The sequence below is a fragment of the Eptesicus fuscus genome, chromosome 20 (genome assembly GCF_027574615.1).
Source record: "Eptesicus fuscus isolate TK198812 chromosome 20, DD_ASM_mEF_20220401, whole genome shotgun sequence".
Taxonomy (NCBI): domain Eukaryota; kingdom Metazoa; phylum Chordata; class Mammalia; order Chiroptera; family Vespertilionidae; genus Eptesicus; species Eptesicus fuscus.
Window position 1 is genome coordinate 48,107,760 of NC_072492.1, and position 24,409 is coordinate 48,132,168.

Below are 24,409 nucleotides of genomic sequence, written 5' to 3' on the forward strand. Positions count from 1 at the left end.
GCTGCCGGGTCGGGAGGCAGGAAAAGGGAACCGGAACTAGACAAAGGGTTTTGCAGTCCCTGGGTGTGGGCAGCACCCAGGCCAGCAGGGCAGCAGTCACTGTGGCGTGTGTGAGTTCCACAGACTGTTCTCTGTTTTGATCTAATTCACTCATCTGACAAATGCTGCATTGCGATGCTCTCAATGCAAGATGACGAACCGAGCAGTGCGTACACTCTGTGTGAGCAGGGACCTCATTCACGTGAGTGTAAACAAAGCGGGGGACTCTTCAATACGTGACTTAGAAAATACAAAAGGTGTGGAAGACATGGCCCCAGCCCTCAAGGGATGAGAGCCCAGTGGGGCGCAAGGACAGGCAACATGCAGAGTTCATGAGGCTCTGTGAGGCCCCAGGGAATCAGCAGAGAACAAAGTCCTTTCTCCCAGGGAATGGGCATTCCATCGGTTGAGAAGAAAAGGGGAACCCCGTGTGGTAACGTGGCCTAAAACGTGATAAGTAACATGAGAAAGGTCTCAGCATTGTGGGCGGCAGAGGAACAATTAGTTCTGGCTGGAAGGTCAGAGGAGTATTTGCCTGAAGGATGGGAGGAGCTGGCCATGCCAGCCAGCGAAGAGCTTGGCACCTGGAGGCTGCAGTGTGGCCAGGGGCCCTGCCTGCAGCTGGGACGGTGAACTATATCTCTGAGAGGATGGGCTCTGAAGCCAGCCTCCCCGTCAGTCCCTGCCCTCCACTCCCCCACCCCGCCCCAGGGTTCTCTGAATCTGTTTCTCCGTCTGGAAACTGCCGACCTCCTGGGGTTGTTGTGGGACTTGAGTGAATAAGTGGTTAATGGCTGAGTATGTACTGGGGGAACGGTGATTAATAGCCCAGCCTGGCTGGGGCCCGGGGGATGAGGAGCTGTGGGAGACAGACACATCTGCCACGCTGAGTGGGAGCCAGGTCTAGAAAGTCCTAAATGTGACGGTTCAGACATTTACCCACAGCGGCTGTCAGGGGAAGGTTAATCTGACCGTGAATGGAGGAGAAAAGACCGCAGGGGAGCGGGCCCAGGTTGGTGGACTGACCCACATGAGCAGTCAGGGACCCGTCCTGGAACTAGGGCAGTGACAACAGGAGGGAGAGAGAACAGATGCCAAAGGATTACGGGGACAGAAAAGTGGTCCACACGGAATGGGAGCAGGTGTGTGACATGGGTGCTGCTGTGCATTGAAACAGGAACGTCACAAAGGAGCAGGCATGGGGGGGGGCGGGGATGGGGAGGCGGACTGTGGGGCCTGAGGAGGAATGCCGAGTAGTGATGCCCAGGAGAGGGGATGGCGCCCTGGAGCTGGGGAGTGAGGCTGCGGCTGGAGAGGCAGGATGGAGGGGACAAGCAGAGTGGGAATGGCTAGGAGCAGCTGAGGATGAAGCTGGCAGAACCCAGGGAGGCTGGGTCGATGGTGTCAGTGGGAAGCCGGAGAAGACATCCCTGTGGGTTGCCCCTGAGCAAAGTCTGGACACCGAGGACCTCAGGCATTGGTGGCGTGAGAGGCCCTGGAAAAGCCAAGATGAGAGGGGAAGGAGGGGGACAGAGGAACAGAACAGGCTGGGGATGGAGAGGAGAGCACAGGGTGAGGACCCTCTCTGAAAAAGTTGAGGGCAGTGGGGAGAACAATGGTAAGATATGTACACATATAATACCTTAATAAAAAAAAGTGAAAAAAAATAAATAAAAGGTACAAATTGACAGAATAATTAAAAAAAAAAAAAAAGTTGAGGGCAAAAGAAGGAAGGGTGAATTTCATAGACACAATGTTGAGCAAAAGAGGCCAGGCTACCAGAGTATGATTCCATGTACATGTGGTTCAAAACAAGGCGAAACTGCTTTATGGTGGTGAAAATCGAGAAAGTACCTGAGGGAGGTGGTGACTGGCTGGGGGGGGGGGGGGGGCAGAGGGAGAGAGCTTTCTAGGATGCTGGGAATGTTCTGTATCGCATCAGGCTGTGGCCTGTGAGCTGTACACTTTGCCACATGCATGTTACACCTCAACAAACAGACTAATTGGTTGACTTAAATGAGGTCAGGAGCCTGGAGCCGATGCCAGGTGTCAGCCAGGCATGCCGGGAAAGCATGGCCCGTGGCTGAAGCTTCTGCTGTGGCCCCTTTCAGATGCACATGGATTCTAACGGGACGGTCACTGGTTTAAAAATGTGCCTGTTCTTTATTTGTACTACTTTCCAGCTAACAGTTTTAAAGGAATAAAATATTAGGGCGAAGTATCTATTTGGCTGGTAATATCTGTTTTCTGTATAGTATGCATTTGTATATAGCATGTACATTATGAATATACACTGAGTGGCCAGATTATTATGATCTCTGAACGCATAATAACCTGGCCACTCAGTGTATATCCTATATAATAAGAGGCTAATATGCAAATTTTCCCCTTGACCAGGAGTTCGACCAGCAGGCAGGCTGGCCAACCGCCCATGTCCCCTCGCCCTGGCCAGGCTGGCCGGACCCCACCCATGCACGAATGCATGCACCGGGCCTCTAATATATATTATATATATATATACACACTGAGTGGCCAGGTTATTATGCGTTCAGAGATCATCACAATCTGGCCACTCAGTGTATACCTATATTTCTATTATGTAGAAGGATTTGTTCCTCCTGGTCGTCCCTGCCTCGCGATGGTGAAGTTGTCCAGGGTTTGTTTCGCCACTCATGATTGAGGCTCTTCTGTTCTCGTGAACTTCCTACACCCCTTTCCCCTAAAATCCCTGGGTTTTCTGTCAGTTCAGTAGAGGGGTGGACATAACAGCTCCAACCTCAGTCTTCACCGGCCACGGTCTGGGTGTCCGGGCAGCCCCAGCCCCACAGGGCTTCCCCGGGCGGTGGCTGGCGGTGGTTCAGCTCACCTCCCAGGGTAGCGTCTTCCTGCATCATCCGGGTCCGTCGTGAGCTTCGGAAGCCTATCCAAGCGCATCCCCGACTTGATGTCCCCCAGTAAATGTGTGCCCCATTAATTTTTGCCTGAAAGACCCGGAGTCCGATTGATTACTAAGGGCAGAAATACCGGAATTGTAACCTACAGGCCCCAGTGGCCTAATGGATAAGGCACTGGCCTCCTAAGCCAGGGATTGTGGGTTCGAGTCCCACCTGGGGTACAACCACATTTTTGACACTGAAGAGTTCTCTCCACTGCAGCTGGATCCTAGTAAGAAACAAAAACAAAACCCCGAGTGCAGCGGGCCGGAACACCGCAAGGTTCCCCAACAGCCACACACGCCCCCTACTTTTCTCCTCCAGTTCACAGCCGACGCTGGAGAGCAGGACTTGCCCTGTAGACATACGTAGGGTGCAGCGCGTTCCCAGGACCGCGAGGGGATGAAGGGGGCGAAGGCGACAATGAGCTGGGGGCGGGGAGCCACGCAGACACACCCTGATCGAAAAGGCGGGGGGGCTGTAAGAGAGCGGGCAGGGCTCCAGAGGCCGCGCGGCCCAAACCACGTGGAATGGACCCTCTGGTTGCCTGTGTGCAGCACGGGAGGGTCCGGGAGGGTCCGGGAGGTCCGGGAGGGTCCGCACTTTCGCGGATCAAAAATTACCTGTAGAAGGTGGCCACGTGCACCACCCCAGGTGGGACTCGAACCCACAATCCCTGGCTTAGGAGGCCAGTGCCTTATCCATTAGGCCACTGGGGCGAGACAAAACACCTCACCCACGTGGTCCATGGTAATGCTCAGCAGCACGTGCACAAACTTCGTATATTTTTGTCGGGCCGGCGGCCGGACCGCGTATCCCTAGACCCGAACTTAGTACAAGTCGCAGAAAGCCAACTAGACAACCAGAGGGTACACCCGCCGGGCTCCGCGAAAAGCTGAAGGGTAAGGCGAAAAGATTGGGAGGTACCAGCTGAGACCTAAGGGCGCCCCGCGGCGCGCACCTCCAAGGAGATGAGCGAGGTCCTCGGAAGGCGAGCGTCTGCGAGCCAAGAGACTAGGCGAGGGGAGAGGGGGAGGGAGGCCAGTACGATGCCGAGCGGGATTGCTATGCCCCCAGCCACGAGCCACCGCCCCCTCTCCAAAAAAAACGTAAAGCCGACCACGAAGGGACTCGAACCCTCAATCTTCTGATCCGAAGTCAGACGCCTTATCCGTTAGGCCACGCGGTCCTCGTGCTGAACCTGGAGCAATATAATATTCAGGTGTAACTTCCTCGCAGGTGGCAGCGGCGGCTCAGGCGACGAGTGCCGGTGCTGGGCTACAGGGTGCATGAAAGGCGGAACCAGGATGCAGTCTATGCGGCCAACGTCCGTGCGGTGCGTCCTTATGTCCCTAAAGAGGCATCGCCGTAGAACTCCACCTTTACAGGGCGTGTGTGGTACAGCGGGTCAACTGTCTGACCCTGGCTCAGGAGGTGGAAGGTTCTAGTCTTCTCTTAAGGAGAGGACAGCACACTGTGTTAAACCTGAAACTTGAACCTTTTCCCTCGGACCTCTGCAGTCTTCCAACCCACTCTGGGTTCTGGACTGCAATCCCACTGCGCGATAACCTTGATTTTTGCAGCCCGGAGCTTCCGGGATGACGTCATTACGCAGCCTAACCTCGTCACAGTCAAAAGCCAAATGATCGCGCGCCGCCTGCGTGATGCCCCAGTGGCCTAATGGATAAGGCACTGGCCTCCTAAGCCAGGGATTGTGGGTTCGAGTCCCATCTGGGGTGAGGCATTTAACCACTGACTTTTTTCTAGACCCCAGATAAGATAAAAACAAATCAACAAAAAACTTGCCGTCTATTTTCTCTTTTTTTTTTCCTCTCTTTTTTATAGTCTTTTCTGTATGTGTTGCACAGGGGAGCCTCGGTAGCAATTATCTTACAGTTTTTTAAAAATGTCTATATATTTTTTATTGATTTCAGAAAGGAAAAGATAGAAACTAGAAACATCGATGAGAATCATTGATGGGCTGCCTCCTGCACGCCCCACACTTGGGGATAGAGCTCGCAACCCGAAACCGGAAACCATGGCATGTGCCCTGATCAGTCAAACCGTGACCTCCTGGTTCATAGGTCCACACCACCCGGCTGGGCTTATCCTTTCTTTTTGGTCAAGCTGTACTGCACTTTGAAAGGTATGAGAGCCAATGGGGCCCTACTTCCTGTTGCCTCTGAGTTGGTATCCACTCTTCTGGTGAAAGGAGTGTGTTCTGTGAGAGACCATCACTGTCAAGTTAATAGGCAAAACCTTAGCCCCTGGTCTCTCCCTGCCTCCCATTGGGGTGAAAATGCTGCCCAGTTCTATGCCAAAGATTCTGCTGTGCGCTGTTCCCATTGAGATGGCACCCAGTTCTATGCAGGAAAAAAAGATGGCACTCAAATCGTCTGATCCCAGGAGTGTTTAAAAAGAGGCTATTAGCCCTAGCTGGTTTGGCTCAGTGGATAGAGCATTGGGACTGAAGGGTCCCAGGTTTGATCCTGGTTGAGGGCACATGCCCAGATTGCAGGCTTGATACCCAGCTGATCAATGATTCTCATCATTGATGTTTCTCTCTCTCTCTCCCCCTACCTTCCTTTCTGAAATCAGTAGAAATACATTTTAAAATAAAGATAAAATTAAAAGGTACTATTGGAGAGATGTACATTTATTATTCTCACTTTCCTGTGTGTGTGTATGCTTTAGAAAAAAAAATTTTTAAGCTACAAATCTGGCCAGAGATGAATTTTTTTCTTTTAACCTTGAGGCCCATAGCTCCCGAGGAGTATGGCTGGGCTTCCAAGGTTGAATCTCTCACATTATGTGCTGTGTTGTTGATGAGACTTTCAGAAGTCCTTGACTCCAAAAAGTTTAAAAACCAGTTTCTTGTACTTTTGTAAAAGAAACAACTAACGAACAAAACTAAGAATTAGAAATACAGAATTCCCCCCTCTTCTCCAGGGTCATCCAGAATTGTCTCTACTCCAAACCAGTCACCAAGTGTCACGGATGCCACGTTAAAGCTCCCTCTGGCTCCCAAGCCTTGCCACATAACTGCAGCCCCGTGGGCTCCTCTGCACTGAGACACCGATTACCGATTCTTTTCCCGTTTCAGGCTTGTTCTCCCTGAAACCATCCTCCGGGCTCTGCCTCCCAGGAGCTTACATTCCAGTGAGAGAGAGGACAGTAATTAACAGAAGATGATTCAAAATAGAGGGCGATGGGAAACTACCGAGTAGTCAGACCTCTGGGTAGAGAATAGCAAACGTATCATTGGTAATGTTGTCACCTTCAAAGGACTTTGAAACATCGATCAGCTGCCTCTTGCAAGCCCCCTCCTGGGGATGGAACCTGCAACCGCAGCATGTGCCAATCCAGCCATGACTTCAAAGGCCTTATTTAATGTCTTGGCTCAGTAGTCAGCAAACTGCGGCTCGAGAGCCACATGCAGCTCTTTGGCACCTGGAGTGTGGCTCTTCCACAAAATACCACGGCCTGGGCGAGTCTATTTTGAAGAAGTAGCGTTAGAAGAAGTTTAAGTTTAAAAAATTTGGCTCTCAAAAGAAATTGCAATCGTTGTACTGTTGATATTTGGCTCTGTTGACTAATGACTTTGCCGACCACTGTCTTGGCTGATACACTACCTACCTCATAGGGTTGTTTTGAGGAGAAATGAGGTATTTATCTAAAGTATTAGAACAATTCTTAGAACGTAGTATATGCTTTGTAAGTCATGATCATTATTATTTACTAATACACTAGTTGGCCCTATCATTCAAGGGTTATGTGATAATCTCCTAGCTAGCTGTGAACCCCTGAAGGCTCACATTTCTTCTCTTTCTTTTATAATGAATTCATATTAGGGCTCTTCTAATTCCCAAGCACAGTGCTAAGCCCTGGGGAATAGAAATATGACTAAGGTATAGTGCTGGCACTCAACAAAGAATCTTCTAGAGTCCTCTAGATCTTTATCTTCTGGGATTAAGAGCATATCCTGACCATTAGACAACTGAACCCCCATACACCTATAGGCTCACCTTTCCATTTTAACAAGAAGCCCACTTCCAGTGAGGTCACCTCAGAGCTGTAACTATCTCAACTGCAAAGGAGCAGACACACGCAGCGCTATCTGATTATTTTTAATGTCCAGAGAGTTTATAATACAAGGACCAGAGTTTCCTCTCAGACTCAAGTTTATAAATTCTCTATTGGCTTGTGAGGCCAGTAGGGATACTTCTTCTTGTCTAATTTGGTTTCTGGGAAGACTTCATGCAAATCCTCAATGGTCATCTGGTCAAATGGAATTATGTTCTTCATCTTCTCCAGCTGAAAGGAGGGGAAACATGTTAGGTAAGCAGGGCTGCAGAGATGCAAAAAAGGGACCCAAGGCAGGTTACTGCCACTCGGTAGAAGAGAGGAAACATATCCCAAAGGCCAGTCATCCTTACCTCTTTCTCGTATTGCTCAATCCTGGACTTTGAGAGAGACACAAACTCAGCACAACTTTTCACCTTTAAAAGAAGGGAGAAATTCTGTTTTGGATCCAAGTTAAAGTGCCCTGACCCTGAGGCTCCTAAGGTCTGAGAAGTCCTGGAGCCAGACCCCTGCCGCTTTCGCACTCTCTACGGAGGCCCTGTGGCTGCCGTGAGTACGGGGGGAGCTGGCTTAGGGAGCTCACTACAGCGCTGCCTAAAGCACAAAGCAGCCCACACAGGAGCAGCAGCTTACGACGGCAGTGCCAGCGTTCTTCAGCAAGTGACTCGTCTCGGCAACCTGCAAAACGCCGTGTTTCATAGGTGCTGGTTACCGAAGGGTCACGACAAGCTGCCTGACCACCTCGCCAGACTTCTCTTTTGTGGAGCCACCTGCACTCCGACATTTGGCCTTCAGTACCTCCAAGCACACCGGGTAATTTTCCTACCCAATTCCAACTCCTTAACTGTTTGTAACAGCTTTTGTTTTTTTATTGTAACAACTTTGTTGAGGTATAACATACAATGAAAATGCACATATTTAAAGAATCCACTCGATCAGTTATATGTATCCACCTGTGAAACCATCGCCACAATCAAGAGAGAGGACACATTGATCAGCCCCCCTCTCCCAATTACCAGGCAATACAGAGGTTGCATTTTCTAGAGTTTTATTCCTCCTTTTAGTTCACTCTACTTCAACCTAATGACTAAGAAGAGTCATCAGGAATTAAGAGCATTCTATATAATAAAGATGTAACGCGAAAATGGTCGTTACGCCATGAAGCCTAACGACCAACGGCATAATGACTGGATCAGGGATCAGCAGGAGGGTGGGGCAGCAAGCTACAGGAAGGGGGAGGGCAGCAAGCTATGAGGAGGGGCAGCAGGCGGAGAGCTACTGGAGGGCCGCAGCGAGGTACTGGCGAGTTCCTGGCACACGGATTCGAGCACAGGGCTACTAGTTTTGGAATAAAAGAGTCTCAACTACTTACATCTTCTTTTTCTTCAGCGTCCACCAGGGCACTGTACTTGTCCTCTGGCACAGGCACCTTCAGGGCATTGAACTACAAACAGGCACAGTGAGCTGTCGTTAATGTATGCTGCCAACCCTTAGAGATCACAAAGAACACATTCTCCATCCCAATAAAAAACAGTATGGATCTAGGGTGTTGCAGTGGAAAGAACACTGGACAGGGAAAGGGATCTCAGGTTCTCCTAAATCCTGTCACTAACTGGAGACCTTGGACAATTCTTTTTTTTTTTTTTTAATATATTTTATTGATTTTTTACAGAGAGGAAGAGAGAGGGATAGTTAGAAACATCGATGAGAGAGATACATCGATCAGCTGCCTCCTGCACAGCCCCCACTGGGGATGTGCCCGCAACCAAGGTACATGCCCTTGACCGGAATCGAACCCGGGACCTTTCAGTCCGCAGGCCAACGCTCTATCCACTGAGCCAAACCGGTTTCGGCTGGACAATTCTTTATTACGATGACCTTCAGTTTCTTCATCTGAAAAGGACAGTTGAACTGGATGACCTCAAAAATGGCCTCTTATCCCTGGCCCAGTAGCTCAGTTGGTTAAAGTGTCATCCCAATATGCCAAGGTTGTGGGTTCGATCCCCGGTCAGGGCACATACAAGAATCAGCTAATGAATGCAGAAATAAGTGCAACAACAAATCAATGGTTCTCTCTACCCAAAAAAAAAAAAAAAAGGAGGGGTGGGGGATCTCTTAGAAACTTGTAGCTCTAACGAAATTCTTATTTCTCTTTTAAGTGAAACCCTAGTGGACTTGGTGGAACTAATGTTTGCATAATGGAGATGGAGATGGTCTCCCTAGAAGATGGCTTAGTGTTATAGCCACAGCACTCAGCGCTGCACCTGGTACAGAGTAGGCCCTGATAGGTAAACAAGAAATTACAGCTTGTAAATTACAGTTAAAAAAAAATAAAAATAAAAGCAGAGTAGAGAAAGGAGGAAAACAGGGAAAGGGTAGAAAAGATATCAGTCTATTCCAAAGGAGACGGGTGGGGGACCAAGAAATAATTCAGGAGGAGTGGAAACCTATAACTTGACAGCCCTCTGGCTCCCTGCGCAAGGCCATACTGTGCTGTTTCTTTGGATAAAAACCTGTTGGATGAATAGACCCTGAATTCTCTGCATGTATGTACCATTTAACTCTTCTAACATGAGACCTTTGGCCACACGCACCTCACCTGAGCTTCCTTTGGGATCTGAGTGCTACCACCACCCTTCTTTCCTCGCTGTCATCCGTGTATGTAATTATCTACCGTCCCCCCTCTACCCACAAGCCACGTTACGAGGCCAGCGCTTTAGCTGCCTGAGGCCTCACCTTCTTCTCAAAGTCATCTACTAAGCCGGCCTTCGCCACGTTGGCCTTGTAGTAAGCCCAGTCGATAGCAGGTGGTTTCTCAGGTAGAGCAGCCAACCTGCTCACACGGGAAAACAGAAGTTAAGATTGTTCTGTGAGCAGAAAACGCACACAGTAATTTCCCTGCTCCTTATTCCTACCGCCTGGATGCATCATCACTTTTCTCTGGGTGGGAAAGCACTGGAATGCAAAAAAAAGTTACTTTCATGTGGAAAATACATGATTTCTTTATTCTTTCAGAAGAGCACCAGAAAGTCCTATGTAGCTCCAAATCACTGTTTCGTTTCCACATTCAATGGCAAGTCAAAAAACTCCCTCTCAGAAAGGGACCGACCCGGAGAGAACCAAGATGAAGGCGCAGGTAACTGCCTGTGCTCACCGCCTCCCATAACCGTACCAAGATTGCAAGTAGAATACAGAACAACCAGCATTCAGAACCGCCTGAAAGCTGGCTGAGTGGAAGTCCTACAACCAGAGAAGTAAAGAAGGCGGCACACCGAAACTGCCTCGCTGAGCGGCCTAGCTATGTGCTGTGTACCCCCAGGTACGCAACAAAACCAGCCTCAGGCCCAGCTGCATTGAATAATGACCTCCGCCTGGTGCCCCAGTCAATCAGTGGAGACTATAGCCCTGAAAGGACACACCTGGAAAGCTGCTGAATATTCTATGATCCTCCCCTGGGGCCTCCCCCAAAATCTCCGCCCTTAAAACCCTCAGGATGGAGGGCCCAGTGCCTCTCCCTCCAGGGAGCAAGCGTGTGCCTTCCCTTGCCCCTTCCCCCTCCAGCCCCGCCCCAGGCACCTCACCATTCGCTCCAAGGGCCCTTCCTTTACCTCTGTAACTTGTTTCCTAAGCCCATTTCTTCTAGGAATTACTTCTTCTACCTCTGTGATTTACCCAATAACTGTTCGCTTACAAAAACAACAAAAAAAGGGACTGACCTGGCGGTGAGGGTCTCATTCCAGGATTTCAGGGTATTAGCAATGGCCTTCTGGTTTCGGGGTATGATCTCCCCAAAAGCTACCCAGTCAATGGTTTTTAGAGCAAGTTTTCGCCCAGCCATCTTGAGATCCTGGAAAGTAAAACAGGTCGGATCAAAACGGGGCTCTTGGAGAGAATTCTAGGGAGGCCATCTCGGCAACATGCCAGTCTTTCAGAAACAGACCCGCGTCCTCGAGTGCTGGTGGACGCACTTATCAACTAAAGTCAGGATGACAAACCAGAAAGGCCAGCGCAGCTCTTCAAATTCAAGGTGTGCAGCCTGACATGTAAATATATTCTCTTCCCCCTAGATGCTCCTCCCTCTATTCTCCAACTCCTAACTCACCCTTACACCCCAGTTCTCTAGTGCTAGTTTTCCACGTACCTTTGGAAATATTGCTGAAGTAATACTCATGCCTTGCATTAAAGTTAAAAATTTAATTTAAATACGTTTCCACTCAGACTGTGTTTTATTCGCTGACACATACCCACGTTCCCACAAAGGCTTAAATAGAGCAGACTCTAGACCAGAATCTCAGCTCCTGGAAAGTGAGGGTATCATCAGCCCTGCTTAGCTCAGAAAGCTGCTGAAAGTATCAAATTAAATAGTGCACATCAATTTTCTCTCTACAGTTTTATACAAACTTAAGAGGCTCTCTATGCCCTCCCTATCAGATCGGCAACATGTCTGCACTTCTTACTCCTGTCTGATGTATCCCCGGCGGCACCAGCACACTCTGAGTATACTACTGGCAACACCCTAAGCATATATATGAATGTGAGACCAAAAGGAAAGTGATTACAGCCTTTCTGGCTTTTAAAAATATATTTTATTAATTTTTTACAGAGAGGAAGGGAGAGGGATAGAGTTAGAAACATCGACGAGAGAGAAACATTTATCAGCTGCCTCCTGCACACCCACAACTGGGGATGTGCCCACAACCAAGGTACATGCCCTTGACCGGAATCAACCCCGGACCCTTGAGTCCGCAGGTCGACGTGAGCCAAACCGGTTAGGGTATGCCTTTTTGTTTTTAATAACTCTTTATTGTCGAAAGTATTACATATGTCTCCCCTTTCCCCCCAGTGGCCCCCCTCCAGCCCACCCCGGCCCCCCACCCCAGGCCCTCACAGCCCCACTGTCTGTGGCCATGGGCCATGCATATATGCATACAAGGTTCTTGGTTGATTACTTCGCACCCACCACAGCCATTTTTTAAATAAGACAGAATAGAGTACAACAGTCCACTTAAACTCAGTAAGATCAGTGTCAGACACCAGGAGACAGACTGAAATGTCAAAGCTCTAGAGACCATGGGGCGGATCCCAGGGAGGTGGCGGTGAATCTTCCCCAGATCTTAAAAAGAAACTTGTCCAACACCTGCCGCTTCCTTTCCTTCCCACTCAGGACAGCCTGCTTGCTGGAATGGAGGTCCGGGGCAGGTGAGTTTTAAAGATGCCAGAGGAATAGCTTCCTCACAGAGACCTTCCCAAGCACCAGGAGCAGGTAGGCTCCGTAAGGGAAGGGATTTTTGTCTTTTATTTACTGGGGAGTCCCCAGCGCCTAGAACAGATCGTGTATACAGGAGGTGCTCGTGAGTCTCTGCTGAAGGGGTACATGAACCCTGCGCTGGAGGAGCTCTGACCAGTCCAGCTCGAAAGCTGGAACCCTCAGGAGGGAAGGGCGGACGCATCAAGTTGCATTACTATCTTCAGGTGACGCTGCTCCGGCCCCCAAACCGGACTTCTCCAGTCCGCCGCTCCAGGGGCGCCCGGGACGAGAGCGGGTCTGGGAAGCGCCTAAGTTAAAGGTGACCAGGTCACAGCCGGGCCCTGCGACCGCTCGCGCGGGGGAGGGAAAAGGAAGGGAGCGCGGCGCAGAGCGGCACCGACTGCACCCGGGGCGCTCCTCCAGCGAGGCACCCGCAGGACCTGGCGTCCTTGACAGCATTGCGACAAGGGTCGGCGCGAGGTTTGGAGGCGAAAGAGCAGAGGAACCCCCTGGGGTCGGACCCAACGTCCCAACCCGACTCACCTTCACCGACCCCGGCGGCCCACGGTCCACAGAGGAAGTAACGGAAGTGGGTCACCGGAAAGGCTTCCCTCAGCCAACCACTAATCCAAAGGGGCGGGCCTTGCCGCACAGGTTAGCCAATTAAGATTAAGGTTCCTTCCGGAAGTCCCGCCTACAAGGGCGGGCACAGCGCCTCCACTGTGCGGATCCCCGGGTGTTGGTTGGGGGCGCTCTCGTCCCTCCCCCCGGCCCCACCCCCGCCGATGGGCCGGCCCGGCTCTCCCTGCCGCGAGATGGGCCGGCCCGGCGGCGCGCGGGCAGTGGCGGCGGCGGCGGCCCAAGATGGCGGAGCTGCAACTGGACCCGGCGATGGCCGGGCTGGGAGGGGGTGGTGGGAGTGGGCTGGGCGACGGGGGCGGCCCGGGCCGCGGACCTCCCAGCCCTCGCCCCGCTGGCCCCGCTGGCCCCACGTCCCGCGGCCACAGCCGCCCGCCCGCCGCCGCCGCGCAGCCGCTCGAGCCGGGTCCCGGACCGCCCGATCGGGCAGGGGGCGCCGGCGCGGCCCGCTGGGTCCGGCTGAACGTGGGCGGCACCTACTTCGTGACCACCCGACAGACCCTGGGCCGGGAGCCCAAGTCTTTCCTCTGCCGCCTCTGCTGCCAGGAAGACCCGGAGCTGGACTCGGACAAGGTGCGCCCCGCCCTCGGGCGCGCCCCCGGCCTTCAGACCCCCTCGTTCCTCCTAGGCTGGTCCCCCAGATTCCTGTGACCCGCTCCTCACAGGCGGGCTCCTCGGGCCTGGACCCCCCTCCCCGCTCCTTCCCCCTACCAGCTACAGCCCCGGCAGCTCTTCTCGCCCATGCACCGGCGCACCCCGGGTTTCTCTCGGACCCCACCCTTCGTTTCGGTGTCAGCGACTCGTTCGCCACACCGCCCACCCGCACGCACGAGAAGCCCTTGTCCGTGTTCCTCTCTCCACCGCATCCCAGCCCCTCAGGTCTGCATGAGTTTCTCCCTGGCTCCTCGTCAGCCCCTCACTGCCTGTGCCAGATCCACCCAGAACTGGGTCAGGGTGAGCCAAGGCATCTTTGTAGCTTTCTCAGACTTCCTCTCGGACCCTCTGCCAAGTTGGGTGAAAGCCTGGGTTAGCGGATGGCTTGACAGCTGCCATCACACTTCTCTCCTGGGGTCACAGCCCCGGAGCTGGGAGCTGGTAACAGTCACTGTTTTAGGTCCATCTTTGAGATCAGGTACATTCCTTGGAAGGAGGTTACCGTTTCCGGTGCCAACCTAAGACCACGGGTTAAGATCCAGGGAAAACGAAAACAGGAATGCTGTTGGGCAAGATGCATCGCTGCTCACCAGCGGCTTGAGAGGACCCAAGAGACTTAACCCATTTCCAGTTTGAACTGTTGTTTGAATTTTTTTTTTTAACTTTACACATTCAGCTTTTAGTTCCCAACGTATAGGAGTTGGTCACTGCTTACATCACCTTGTAGCCCATATACCATGCAGCCCGTTACCTGGAAACACACTTGGGGGTGGGTAAACATCGGTTGATTTCACTTATTTATCTCTGACCTCTCCTCTAATCTCAGATTGATAGAAACCTGTCCTGCCCTAACTTTAAAGAGATTCCAAAACCCTGGCTTTTAAAGGAATTGTTTTTATCTACCCTAAGTCTCCCTTATTGCAGTAGATTCCAGTTAATTCTTGTTTCTTTTACTGTAAAGATGAGTAGGATTAAAACTGCTCAGAGCCAAGCCCTGGCAGCGCCAAGCTTCCTCTGGGCACAGAGCTGGGGTGTGTGAGGTGCAGCTGGCACTGCAGACTGCCACTGACGTTGGCCTTGAACGCGGGAGCATTGCCAACTAAACAGGTTTTCTTAGAATTAGGAATATGATTCAGGGACAATAGGGAATTCAGAATGTCCATCTCAAGCAGAGATTTAACCACAGCTATGGCGCTTTCTTCCTCCCTTAAAAAACACACACAATAGCCAGAAAAATTGGTCATTGTGTCCAAGTAAATATTTTAAAAGTTCAAGTAAACACCTAGGTGATATGACTGTACATCCGGAACGTCTCACCTTAAATTATCTTAAAGTACCAGATACATAAAACTAGCCTTCCTGCCAGAAGTTTGTGATATGCAAACGTCTAGCAAAACCTGCCCTCTCATAATGATTTGTGACCAGGTTGAACCCCTGTCCTGACTTGGCCTAAAAGCTCCACAGTGATAACCCTTGTGTTTGGTCGGCAGGATGAGACGGGGGCCTATCTGATTGACAGGGACCCCACCTACTTTGGTCCTATCCTAAACTACCTCCGCCATGGGAAACTCATCATTACGAAGGAGTTGGCAGAAGAAGGTAAGAACGTTTGAACCAGGCATTTCCAAAATTCAGGTCGAGTCTGTTTCACAGCTTTGACTTTTGTTTGAGACTTCTGTCGCGCTCATGTGCAGGTATAGTAAAGGTTTATGAAAGTGAGCAGGGAGCCTCAGTTACTCAGTGGCGTCTGAGGGAGTCCTATTTAAGGGCGCCTCGTCGTGTTCTGTTCACCCACCTTAATGAGAAGGGAAAGAGGTAGCTCAGCTTTGCCGATAGCTTTGGGAGCTTTTTCCAAACCTGCAGAATGTTCAGGATCCCTTTTTACATTTACTTATATGCCAGCAGTGAATGTCCATAGTCTGAAGCAACACATCTCTGATATCTAGTTATTTATATTTTTAATTTTAGTTTGAACTTGCAGCTGTAAAGGAATAATAAAGGCTTGGCCTCATTTCTTTTAAGACTGGTCTCATGCCTCCTTGTCAGTTTTTGCAGCTGACCTAATTCATTCTCCAATCCAAAGTCAGGTTCATCATCAGTGGCCTCATCTTTTTGTTTTTTAGGGCATTGGACTAAGTGGGTCTAGATGTCTTTCTAAAAGGCTTGATTGGCTTGGACTCATCGAAGGCCTTCCTTCAGTTGAAGATTGGGGCCTGTCCCTGAGTCCAGGGCACCCTGATCAGGAATGTTCGCTGAGTAAGGAAACTGTAATGGCTGTGCTGGTTAACTAAGCAGCTGCAAAACACCTCTGTTTCTACCAGTGAAAAGAGAAAATGCCCTCTTTACAAAACAAACACATTTCCAGTGCTTACAGAAGTAACGGCATGGCACAGTAAATTCCATGCATCCAGCTTCCACAATTGCCAGCTCATGGGTAATCCTGTATCTTGAAAAGAGGACTCTTAATGCAGTTCTTTTCTAATGCCTTTTCAAAACCTTTTATTTTGAAATAATTTCAAACTAGAAGAAAAGGGCAAGAATAGTACAAAGAACTCCCTTTACCCAGACTCACCAATTTTTAACATTTTTTTGTCATATTTGCATTACCATTCATTCATTCTCTCTCCTCCTGCCTCTCCATCCTCCACCCCTCCCACAGGTTTATTTCTGAACTATTTGAGAATAGATTCTAGACTTCTCCCCTTAATACTTCAATGGATATTTCCCAAGAACAAATCTATTCTCTTACATAACCACAGTGTAGTGATCAGATTGAGGGAATGTAATATTGATGAATACTTTTACCTATATGTCCAATTATGTCTACTATTCCAATAATGGCCTTTATAGGAAATTTTTTTCCTGGTACAGGTTCATATATCCCATGTAGTTGCCCTGTCTGAAGTCTTTGATTTTATGTGGCATGGCATTCTTCCCATTATTGCCTTTCATATTGTTCAAATAATAAGCATTCTGTTAAATTTGGTCCACAGATATTTACACACACAACCCACCCCCGGTCATTTTTAGGACAAACTGCAAGCTCAGGTACAAATTGCAAGCTCAGGAGTTGTCTAATGTGACTAGTTCCAGGAACTAAGTGATAGATAGTCACGGGGTCCTGCAGCTAATGGCAGGTACAGGGAGAGTCAGGGAAGGGGCCGGTAGGAAACTAAAGGTGAGAGGGAGTGGACAGGCCAGACCCTTCTGCTAGACTCCCTTCCATTAGGCAAAGGTGATGGGTGCACCCTCAACAGCAAAGAAGCCTTTCCCAGGCTGAGGGAGAGGCTAGACTGGCATTTGAAAAATGCAGCTCTTGGCAAACATGTACCCTCCAGATCCAACGCCAGCCTTTCTGGCTCTTCTCTGGGGTATTCACACATCTCTAACCACAGTTTGGTCCTTGTTCTAGGTGTGCTGGAAGAGGCAGAGTTTTACAACATCGCTTCTCTTGTGCGGCTGGTTAAGGAAAGGATACGGGACAATGAGAACAGAACTTCCCAAGTAATGGATTTTGAATTTTTAAGGGGAAACTACCTCATGTGGCTGTCTGTCCGTCCATGGGCCTGGGTGTGGGTGGGAAAGGGTGACTTGCTCTCGGCGCCTGAGGTCTGTGTGGAAAACTGTCCATCTGCCAGGCAGGCAGCATGCACTCCACCAGACGTGTGCAGAACAAAGAAAACCGAGGAGAAGAAATAACACAGAAAACAAAACGGCCTCGTGTCCCTTTAGAAGAATGGGGAGTGCAGCTACTCACCATATGGCAGTGGGAGGTCCCAGACCTGTTCTCGCGGGTAGAGCATCTGTCTCCCTCCCCGGAAAGACATGCAAGGTCCTGCTGGCACCTGCTGGCTGCTCTCTCTCAGGACCAGCCTTCCCTGTGTGACCACATCACATCCGGCTCCTGCCAGCCGCCTGAAACCAGCCCCACGGTGTAGACTTTAGAGGCTGCTTGTCCTGCTGTGCTCCTGAGAAAATATCAAGCCTCTCATTTTATTATGAAGTCTATATTTTGGTGCTAACTCAGTAGATAATAGTAACAAAAATGAAACACAAGTTCCCACCTAGTTTGGGAAGGGAAGACACAGAGCATACTTGGCTTATTTTATGTCTTAAGAGGCCACAGTAGCTTCTGTCAGGCCTTGGGACTCGATGACCGCTAGGAGAAGTTCCATGCCCTCAAGAAGCTTGAGGTCTAGCAGGAAAAACACCCCCTTTCACGTATGTAGCCTCTACTTTAAGTACAGCTACAGTAACGGGCAGGTCAGACTTCACTGTGCCCGTCTGTCCTGTGGCATGACGTGCCTCCTACCCCATCAGATTCCGTGGTGGAGGCCTTCTTGAGAGCTAATCTGTTGCAACGTAGAATTTTCCTGTGATTAAGAAGAAGGCAGTACATTTCTTTCCACAGTAAAAAATAGTTCCTTGCTCCTTCTGTGTTTGACTTGGCAGATCCGTTTTCTGGCTCTGAGTGGAATAACTGACACCTGTGATAAAAAATGAACTTGATCTCCAGCAGTTTGCAGAGGGGGAAAGACGGGCTTATTCATTTGGTTTCCATCCAGCTGAGGGCTGAAAGGCTGCTTTAACATCAAAGATGAATTTCCAGTTGGTTTGCAGATTACCAGTGAAATAGGATCTAGTGTCACCAACTTTTTGCCACCTCATATCATATTTACAGGACACCTTTCCCTAGTGTAGAGATTTAAGAGCTTAGATATTCTGAAAGTTCTAACCCTCTCATCATGCTTGGTGTCTCTGGTGACCGGTCATTAGCATATGAAAGGCACTTACCACTCAGGAGATTCCCAGGGCTTATTTTTTGTTATATCACGGCCTGCAGCAGAATATTACATCTCCCACTGCGACACTCTCCCTGTCCGGTAGCATGGCAGAGGGTAAAGGTAGCTGGGACATGTGTATGTGATGGGTTCCTATTTCATGTTATTCCCATCATCAGGTGTCACTGCCAATAAACCAAAATATATCTACATTTTCCGCATGTGTGTTAGACACGAGCAACTTAGAAGAACGTGGCTTTCTTGTCCAAAGTAAGTTTGCTCTATTTTCTGTTTAGGAAAACAGGAATCTAAGAATATAATTCATCCCTCTACACTAGAGAATAATTTCCCCCACTGACTCACATCCCTGGCCCCTTTCGTGTTTGGAGAAGTTTTTATTGTAAAAGGGGACGGAGGTTGGCTGCCAAGAAAATATTCCAAGCAAATCCTTCTCAGTGTTTGTTCTTTTAGCCTCACTGTCCGTGGTTGTCGCAGGGCCCCGTGAAGCACGTGTACCGCGTCCTGCAGTGCCAGGAAGAGGAGCTGACGCAGATGGTCTCCACCATGTCTGATGGCTGGAAATTCGAGCAGGTTTGTTTCCTAAGTAATACACCCCAGTGTCTCCCCGGGCGTCCGCACTCCAAACATGGACCTCCGTAGCCAGCTAACGACCTGGGAGTTCGGTAGGACCCCATGTGATCCTGCTCAGAAGCATGGGAAGAGAGCCACTCGGTGTGGGTAGTTTGCTCAGTAGTACCTCCTGAGTCGGGAGAACTGAGAATAGTATCTTGTCTCCCAGCTTTATAACCAAGGTTTCAACTTGATTGTGCTAGAGGGAGTCAGCCAGCTTGTTTGGGCTTGAAGTGCCCCTCTCTCTCCCTTTTTTTGGGGAATAGTTCATTGCGTTTTAGAGAGAGTGGAAGGCAGAAGAGAGAAACATCAGTGTGAGAGAGCAACATCGATGGCTGCCTCACGCATGCCCCCACCGGGCATGTGCCCCCAACTGGGAATCGAACCAGCAACCCTTCGGTGCACAAAGCAGTGCCCAACCAACTGAGCCACACTGGCCGGGACTCTCTCTGTTTTTTTCTCCCCCAGAGGGATTTTCTTCAGAAATGCGTGTTGACGCATCTAGAATAATTACCTACAGAAGACTAGGATTCACCAATAACCCTTCCTTTGCTTGCCCCACGGTCAGAACTTTATCATCCTGGATCTGTGTGTCATCGGCAGAGAGAGCCTGGTGAGCTGCAGTGATAGGAAAGGAATCAAAGGAATGGTTACCATCCCTCGGCGGTGGATTCTGTTCTTGTAGCTTTGTGCCATTAGATGGCAGAATTGTTCTGTTCGTCTACTTTCTTCAAAACATGGGGGCTGAGCATGAACAGAATGAATATATTGTAATTTTATTTGGATCCTGCCAATCTTTATGTAGGCCAGTTGAACTGTTACCATAACTTACCTTCTCAGAAGTTCCCTTTTGTGACTCTGTCTTCAGAACCAATACTGGATTTTTCCTCCCACGGACCTCCCACTGCAGAATCAGTTCTGCCTGTGTGTCCTTCTAGTCTTGTCAGGTGTGGGTTGCAAAATGTTGCCATACTTCCATTCCAGAAGTGCTTCCCCAATTAACGTCTTAAGCAGAGGATGTTATAAATACATTTTTTAAAGTATTCTTTTTTTATTATATTTTTGTTTATTTCAGAGCAGAAGGGAAAGGGAGAGAGAGATAGAAACATCAGTGATGAGAGAGGATCATTGATTAGCTGCCTCCTGCATGCCCCCCTACTGGGGATCGAGCCCGCAACCTGGGCATGTGCCCTTGACTGGAATTGAACCTGGGACCCTTCAGTCCACAGGCCGACGCTCTATCCACTGAGCCAAACCAGCTAGGGCTAAAGTATTCTTACTCATGTCCTGTAGGAAGACCAAGTGTGCTCCCAGTGAGTCCATTACATGGATGAGGAAGTTGAGGCACAAAGGGGCTGAGGCGTCTGCAGCCCAGCCCTACAGCATGTCAGTCATGGTCCCTGACTTGCGGCCCCAGGGGCTCGCCAAGAAGACCTCGCCCTGGGGCTCAGCTTCTTCTGCAGGTGTATTTCCTACTTAAATTAAAGCCCGAACTCAGTTCTCCAAAAGGGTGAAAGCTACGAGCGGCACGTGGTTTATGGTGGCTCTTCGTGATTGGCCTGGTGCTTTCCCAGGCCTTCCAGGCGCCAGGCTCCTGTCTCGCCCTTCTGTCCAGATGAGCCAGCTGTGTGGGTGTTTGGCTGAAGCAGTGTCCATTTTTATTCGCAGAGACGTTCTATTTCACTTTGTGTTTGCTAGAAGGAATGTGGTCATGTTACTCCCAGCTGCTGCCTTTGGGGTTTCAGCTGCTCGGGTGCGGGGGCCGGTGGCAGAACTCGGACTTTTTTCCTCTGGGGCAGCCTCACTGATGACGCCCTGATGAGTCACCGAGATCCGGCGACTGGGGCCTTGCCGGTCCCAGCGAATTCTTCTTCCGCTGAGGAGGGCCGCGCGGTCACTCCAGAGGCTTGGGTTCTTGGCACTGAGTGGTGGAGGGGCCGTGTGTTCACCGTGTCCTTGTTTTATCAGCTCATCAACATCGGGTCTTCCTATAACTATGGGAACGAGGACCAGGCCGAATTCCTCTGTGTCGTCTCCAGAGAACTAAATAATTCCACCAACGGCATCGTCATAGAGCCGAGCGAGAAGGCGAAGGTAAGAGGCCGCTCCCCAGAGTCTGCGAGGGACCCGTTTGCTGCCCCAGGGGCCCTGTCTCGTTCCTTCCCGTCCCTTCTCAAGGCAGCTTTGCGGTTCTCCTTCACTTGGGTCTTTGGATTGTTGTAATTTAAATCAAGATTTAGGAGCAGTGGGAGGGGCTAGGAAACACACAGAAAAGAGCAGAGTGTTCCCAGCCTCTGTCGAATCCGTGAAAAGGAAAGGCTTATCCCTCTAATCCCCCAAGGTCGGCATTCTGAACCTCAGCGTGGGAAGTACGGTAAGTCGCCGTTATTCTTTGAAACTGTTCTGTTTTTCCTGCCTCAAGAAGAAAGGTGTTAGGTTACCTTTGTGGCTTCAGTTACTGGAAAAGAGTTGTACACAGTTACCTTTCCCTCCAGCGGGGCCCCCTGAAACACACACACACACTTGTAAGTGGCCCACAGGTGGTGTGCCTGACCCGTTCCCGGAGCAGGGAGAGGTGGTCCCACAGCACCGCTGGCCCCGCCGGGTCAGCTAGTCCTCTCCAACCAGAGTGCTTGGGGGGGGGGGGGCGCTCCAGTCCTGCCTCGCTTCCTGGGTAACGGATTGGGTGCTGCTCGCCGGGGCCAGTGGGAAGCGGCGGGTCTCCTTGCTTTCTTCAGCAGTCTGCTTAGCTCTCTGCATCCAGAGTCCAAGCCGCAGCCCTCTCCCCACCTCCACTTCCAGATTCTTCAGGAGAGAGGATCTCGGATGTAAACGCCAGAATCCTAAACGTGGAGAGCGCCCCGGCAGAGCACCTCTGGAAGCTAAATCTCGCTCCTGTACAGTGACAGCTGCTGCAAAGCGAAGCTGAGCCTGGCCCCCGTGGAGAGTGTTCTGGTCAAACCAAAGGAACCGGCACCCCACCCGCAGGAACCTGAAGACAGACGTAACTTCCGGCTGCAGAATACCTTTTCAGAAACCTGCTTTGTGTTCTTAGCCAGCGTTCTAACAAACCTTTACACCCGCATCTGGGCTGGGTTCCCAGTGGGAGCTGGGGCCGGGGGAGGGGAGAGGAAGCGGAGCAGAGGGCACAGTCCCTGAGCTGTGCCCGGCTTCCACCTGAGTGTGCCGAGGTGGCGCTCTGTAACCCTCTTCCCTTCCTTCTATGCACCGCATACTAACGTAGAGGACCAACGCAGAGGAGTCTAGCTCCCCTTTGTCGAACTGAACTGAGGGTTTTGATAAAAGATGGAGTACCCCACATTCCTATGAACTAAGCCTCTCTGAGGAAAGGGAGGATGGGGCGTCCTTGCTTGTGGTTGGAGGCTGGGGAGTGCTGCTCGGGTTTGGGCCGTTCAGCTGCTGCCATGTTCAGCTTCGCCCCGTTTGCCTCCGGAAGCCTGGGCCGGCCAGGCGGCTTGCCTTCTTGCCAGGAAGAGGTTGGAGGCAGGCGGCATTCTGCACCGGATGAGACCGACAGATGGGGGCTGTAGGTAGTCCGTGTCACTGCTTCTGCGGCCTTCTCTTACCCTCCCTTGGGCCCTCTTCCTTCCCTGACTTTTTAAACTGGATAAAGGGACTTTGGACCCCTGGTGGCTTGGGGTGGGGATGGCTGTTTCTTTAAGAGTTGCCAAATGTGTCCTGTTATGGTGTCCAAAGTGTTATTTCTGTGCTTGTCTCCTGGAAATGCCTTGACGGAACATGTAATATTTGTGTGTGTCTCTTGGTCGCTCACTTTGGCAGCCCTGCCCCACAGCCTTGGTGACCCCACACCTTCCCGCTGGAGTGTATGCGTTTGCCGGGCAGCCTGAGGACTCCCGTCCCTGACCCGCCCGCACCGCACCGTCACCTCTCTTTGTGGAGTTCCATGCCCTTGAGGACCAAACGCTTGTTTGCCCGGGGGAGCTGCGCTGTGGCCACAGAGCTCGTACCGGACCTCCCCTCGGCGTTGAGTCTCAGCAGCTGTGAGTGCGTGGGGCCGGGAAGCCTGTGCTTCCCTGATGGCCCTGAGCGTGGCAGGTGGGCCAGAGACGGGGCGGGGCCTCGCGAACACCCGTCTGTCAGCCACCGCCAGCCAGTCGCTTCTGGTTTCTGCAAAGCTGAGGTTCCCTCTGCTCCGCAGCTCAACAGCTTGCTAGGGGGCCTGGGGTCGTAATTTTTGGATGTGAATATAGACTGTGCCAAATGTCTCTTGAGCTTGTGACCTGCGCATGCCCAGAATTCTCACTTTGACCTGATTTCTCTGTGTAAAGTAGGATAGACGTGTGTCTGCTGACAGACGAGGCTGCACGCCAGCCTGAGGTGCAGATTGGCACCTCAGAAGTCTGGCAGGTGCCTAGGATTTTTACAGCTGTGACATGTCGAGGAACTTCTGCCTACAGTAAAGGCCGTCACCTTTCAGAAAGGTGGTAGGCATCCATCCTGTCATCTGTCGGGGGGGGGGGTGTTAAATGTCAGGGAAAAGCGGCTCTGACAGGACAGAGGACTGGAGGAGGTCTCTGCACAATGGAATAAGGGACCTCAAATAAAGGAGGGCGGGACGCGCCCAGTGAGACGTGCTTTCCGGGCACTGGGCGTGCTGGTAACCAGCCTGGTCCCGGGCCGCAGGCACGGCAAGCCCCTGGGGAATGCATCTCCTCGCAGAAACCCGCAGCGGCCTGTACAGGGCTGCCGAGCTGCTCAGCGCTCTGAGACGCAGCCTAAGTGACCGCTCTTCTCTCCTCGAGGGCTGGCTTTCACCAAGCTCCCCTCCTCCTGGCAGCCCGGTGACCCTTTAAGTGGCTCCAACGCTCCAGAAATCTCAGATGATTTGTTTCTTAAGGTTTCTGGAAAAGTATTTTACCCAAACCCTTTATGAGCCAAGTGGGTATTTTTCTTAAAAGCCTTCTCCCCCTGGTAGAGTCTGGCTAATTCAGAGAGAGGTCTGGCCATTGGCTTGTGGGTGTCACATGACCAGTGACGCATCCTCTCCAGCTTCCCAGTGCTGCCAGTGGGGAGTGTCTTCCTGCTTCATTCTCTGCCCAGGTCTGTGGCCACAGGCCATGCGGGCCGAGTGACAGACAGTAGTGGGCTTGTCATGTCCTCAGGACTGCTCTTTGCCCTTGGCAGTGAGGGGGGACCCAGCCCCTGCAGTTGTAGCTGATCTCAGGGGTGTCGGGAGGAAGGGACAGCTGCTGAGGGGGTAGGACTGAGAGGACACCCACACCCTGCAGCGTGGCCTTTGATCCAGACGTTCGGGACCATGCCCATCACCTGTGGGTGCCCTTTATGGCTGAGTGCTTGAAGAGTCTGAAATGGTGTGACCTTTTCCTCGTTTCTTTTGGTCAATAAACACATGGAACGAA

General features: G+C 51.0%; 2 protein-coding genes and 4 non-coding genes across 7 annotated transcripts; 3 read left to right on the forward strand and 3 right to left on the reverse strand.

Moving 5' to 3' along the window:
- The first annotated feature begins 3,081 nt into the window (after positions 1 to 3,081).
- On the forward strand, positions 3,082 to 3,154 carry TRNAR-CCU (transfer RNA arginine (anticodon CCU)). The gene has a single exon. It is a non-coding gene; the product is annotated as a tRNA-Arg (tRNA).
- A 464-nt stretch (positions 3,155 to 3,618) lies between these two features.
- Positions 3,619 to 3,691, reverse strand: TRNAR-CCU (transfer RNA arginine (anticodon CCU)). Its single transcript has one exon. It is a non-coding gene; the product is annotated as a tRNA-Arg (tRNA).
- Positions 3,692 to 4,088: 397 nt separating this feature from the next.
- TRNAR-UCG (transfer RNA arginine (anticodon UCG)) lies at positions 4,089 to 4,161 on the reverse strand. Its single transcript has one exon. It is a non-coding gene; the product is annotated as a tRNA-Arg (tRNA).
- A 477-nt stretch (positions 4,162 to 4,638) lies between these two features.
- TRNAR-CCU (transfer RNA arginine (anticodon CCU)) lies at positions 4,639 to 4,711 on the forward strand. The gene has a single exon. It is a non-coding gene; the product is annotated as a tRNA-Arg (tRNA).
- A 2,375-nt stretch (positions 4,712 to 7,086) lies between these two features.
- ATP5PD (ATP synthase peripheral stalk subunit d) lies at positions 7,087 to 12,949 on the reverse strand. The gene is made up of 6 exons (XM_008155080.3): positions 12,847 to 12,949; positions 10,772 to 10,902; positions 9,792 to 9,888; positions 8,428 to 8,499; positions 7,409 to 7,471; positions 7,087 to 7,286 (listed from the first exon to the last, which is right to left on the reverse strand). The coding sequence occupies exons 2-6, from the start codon at positions 10,891 to 10,893 to the stop codon at positions 7,155 to 7,157; spliced, it is 486 nt and encodes a 161-aa protein (XP_008153302.1). The 5' UTR covers positions 10,894 to 10,902; positions 12,847 to 12,949; the 3' UTR covers positions 7,087 to 7,154.
- A 95-nt stretch (positions 12,950 to 13,044) lies between these two features.
- Positions 13,045 to 24,409, forward strand: KCTD2 (potassium channel tetramerization domain containing 2). Of its 2 annotated transcripts, none has more exons than XM_054709036.1 (6): positions 13,045 to 13,515; positions 15,087 to 15,195; positions 17,009 to 17,100; positions 18,849 to 18,968; positions 20,976 to 21,101; positions 21,810 to 24,409. In XM_054709036.1, exons 1-6 carry the CDS (start codon positions 13,168 to 13,170, stop codon positions 21,837 to 21,839), a joined length of 825 nt encoding a protein of 274 aa, XP_054565011.1. In that variant the 5' UTR covers positions 13,045 to 13,167; the 3' UTR covers positions 21,840 to 24,409. The 2 variants fall into 2 exon arrangements, with proteins under 2 accessions (XP_054565011.1, XP_008153414.2); XM_008155192.3 differs by having other exon boundaries at positions 13,051 to 13,515; positions 18,873 to 18,968.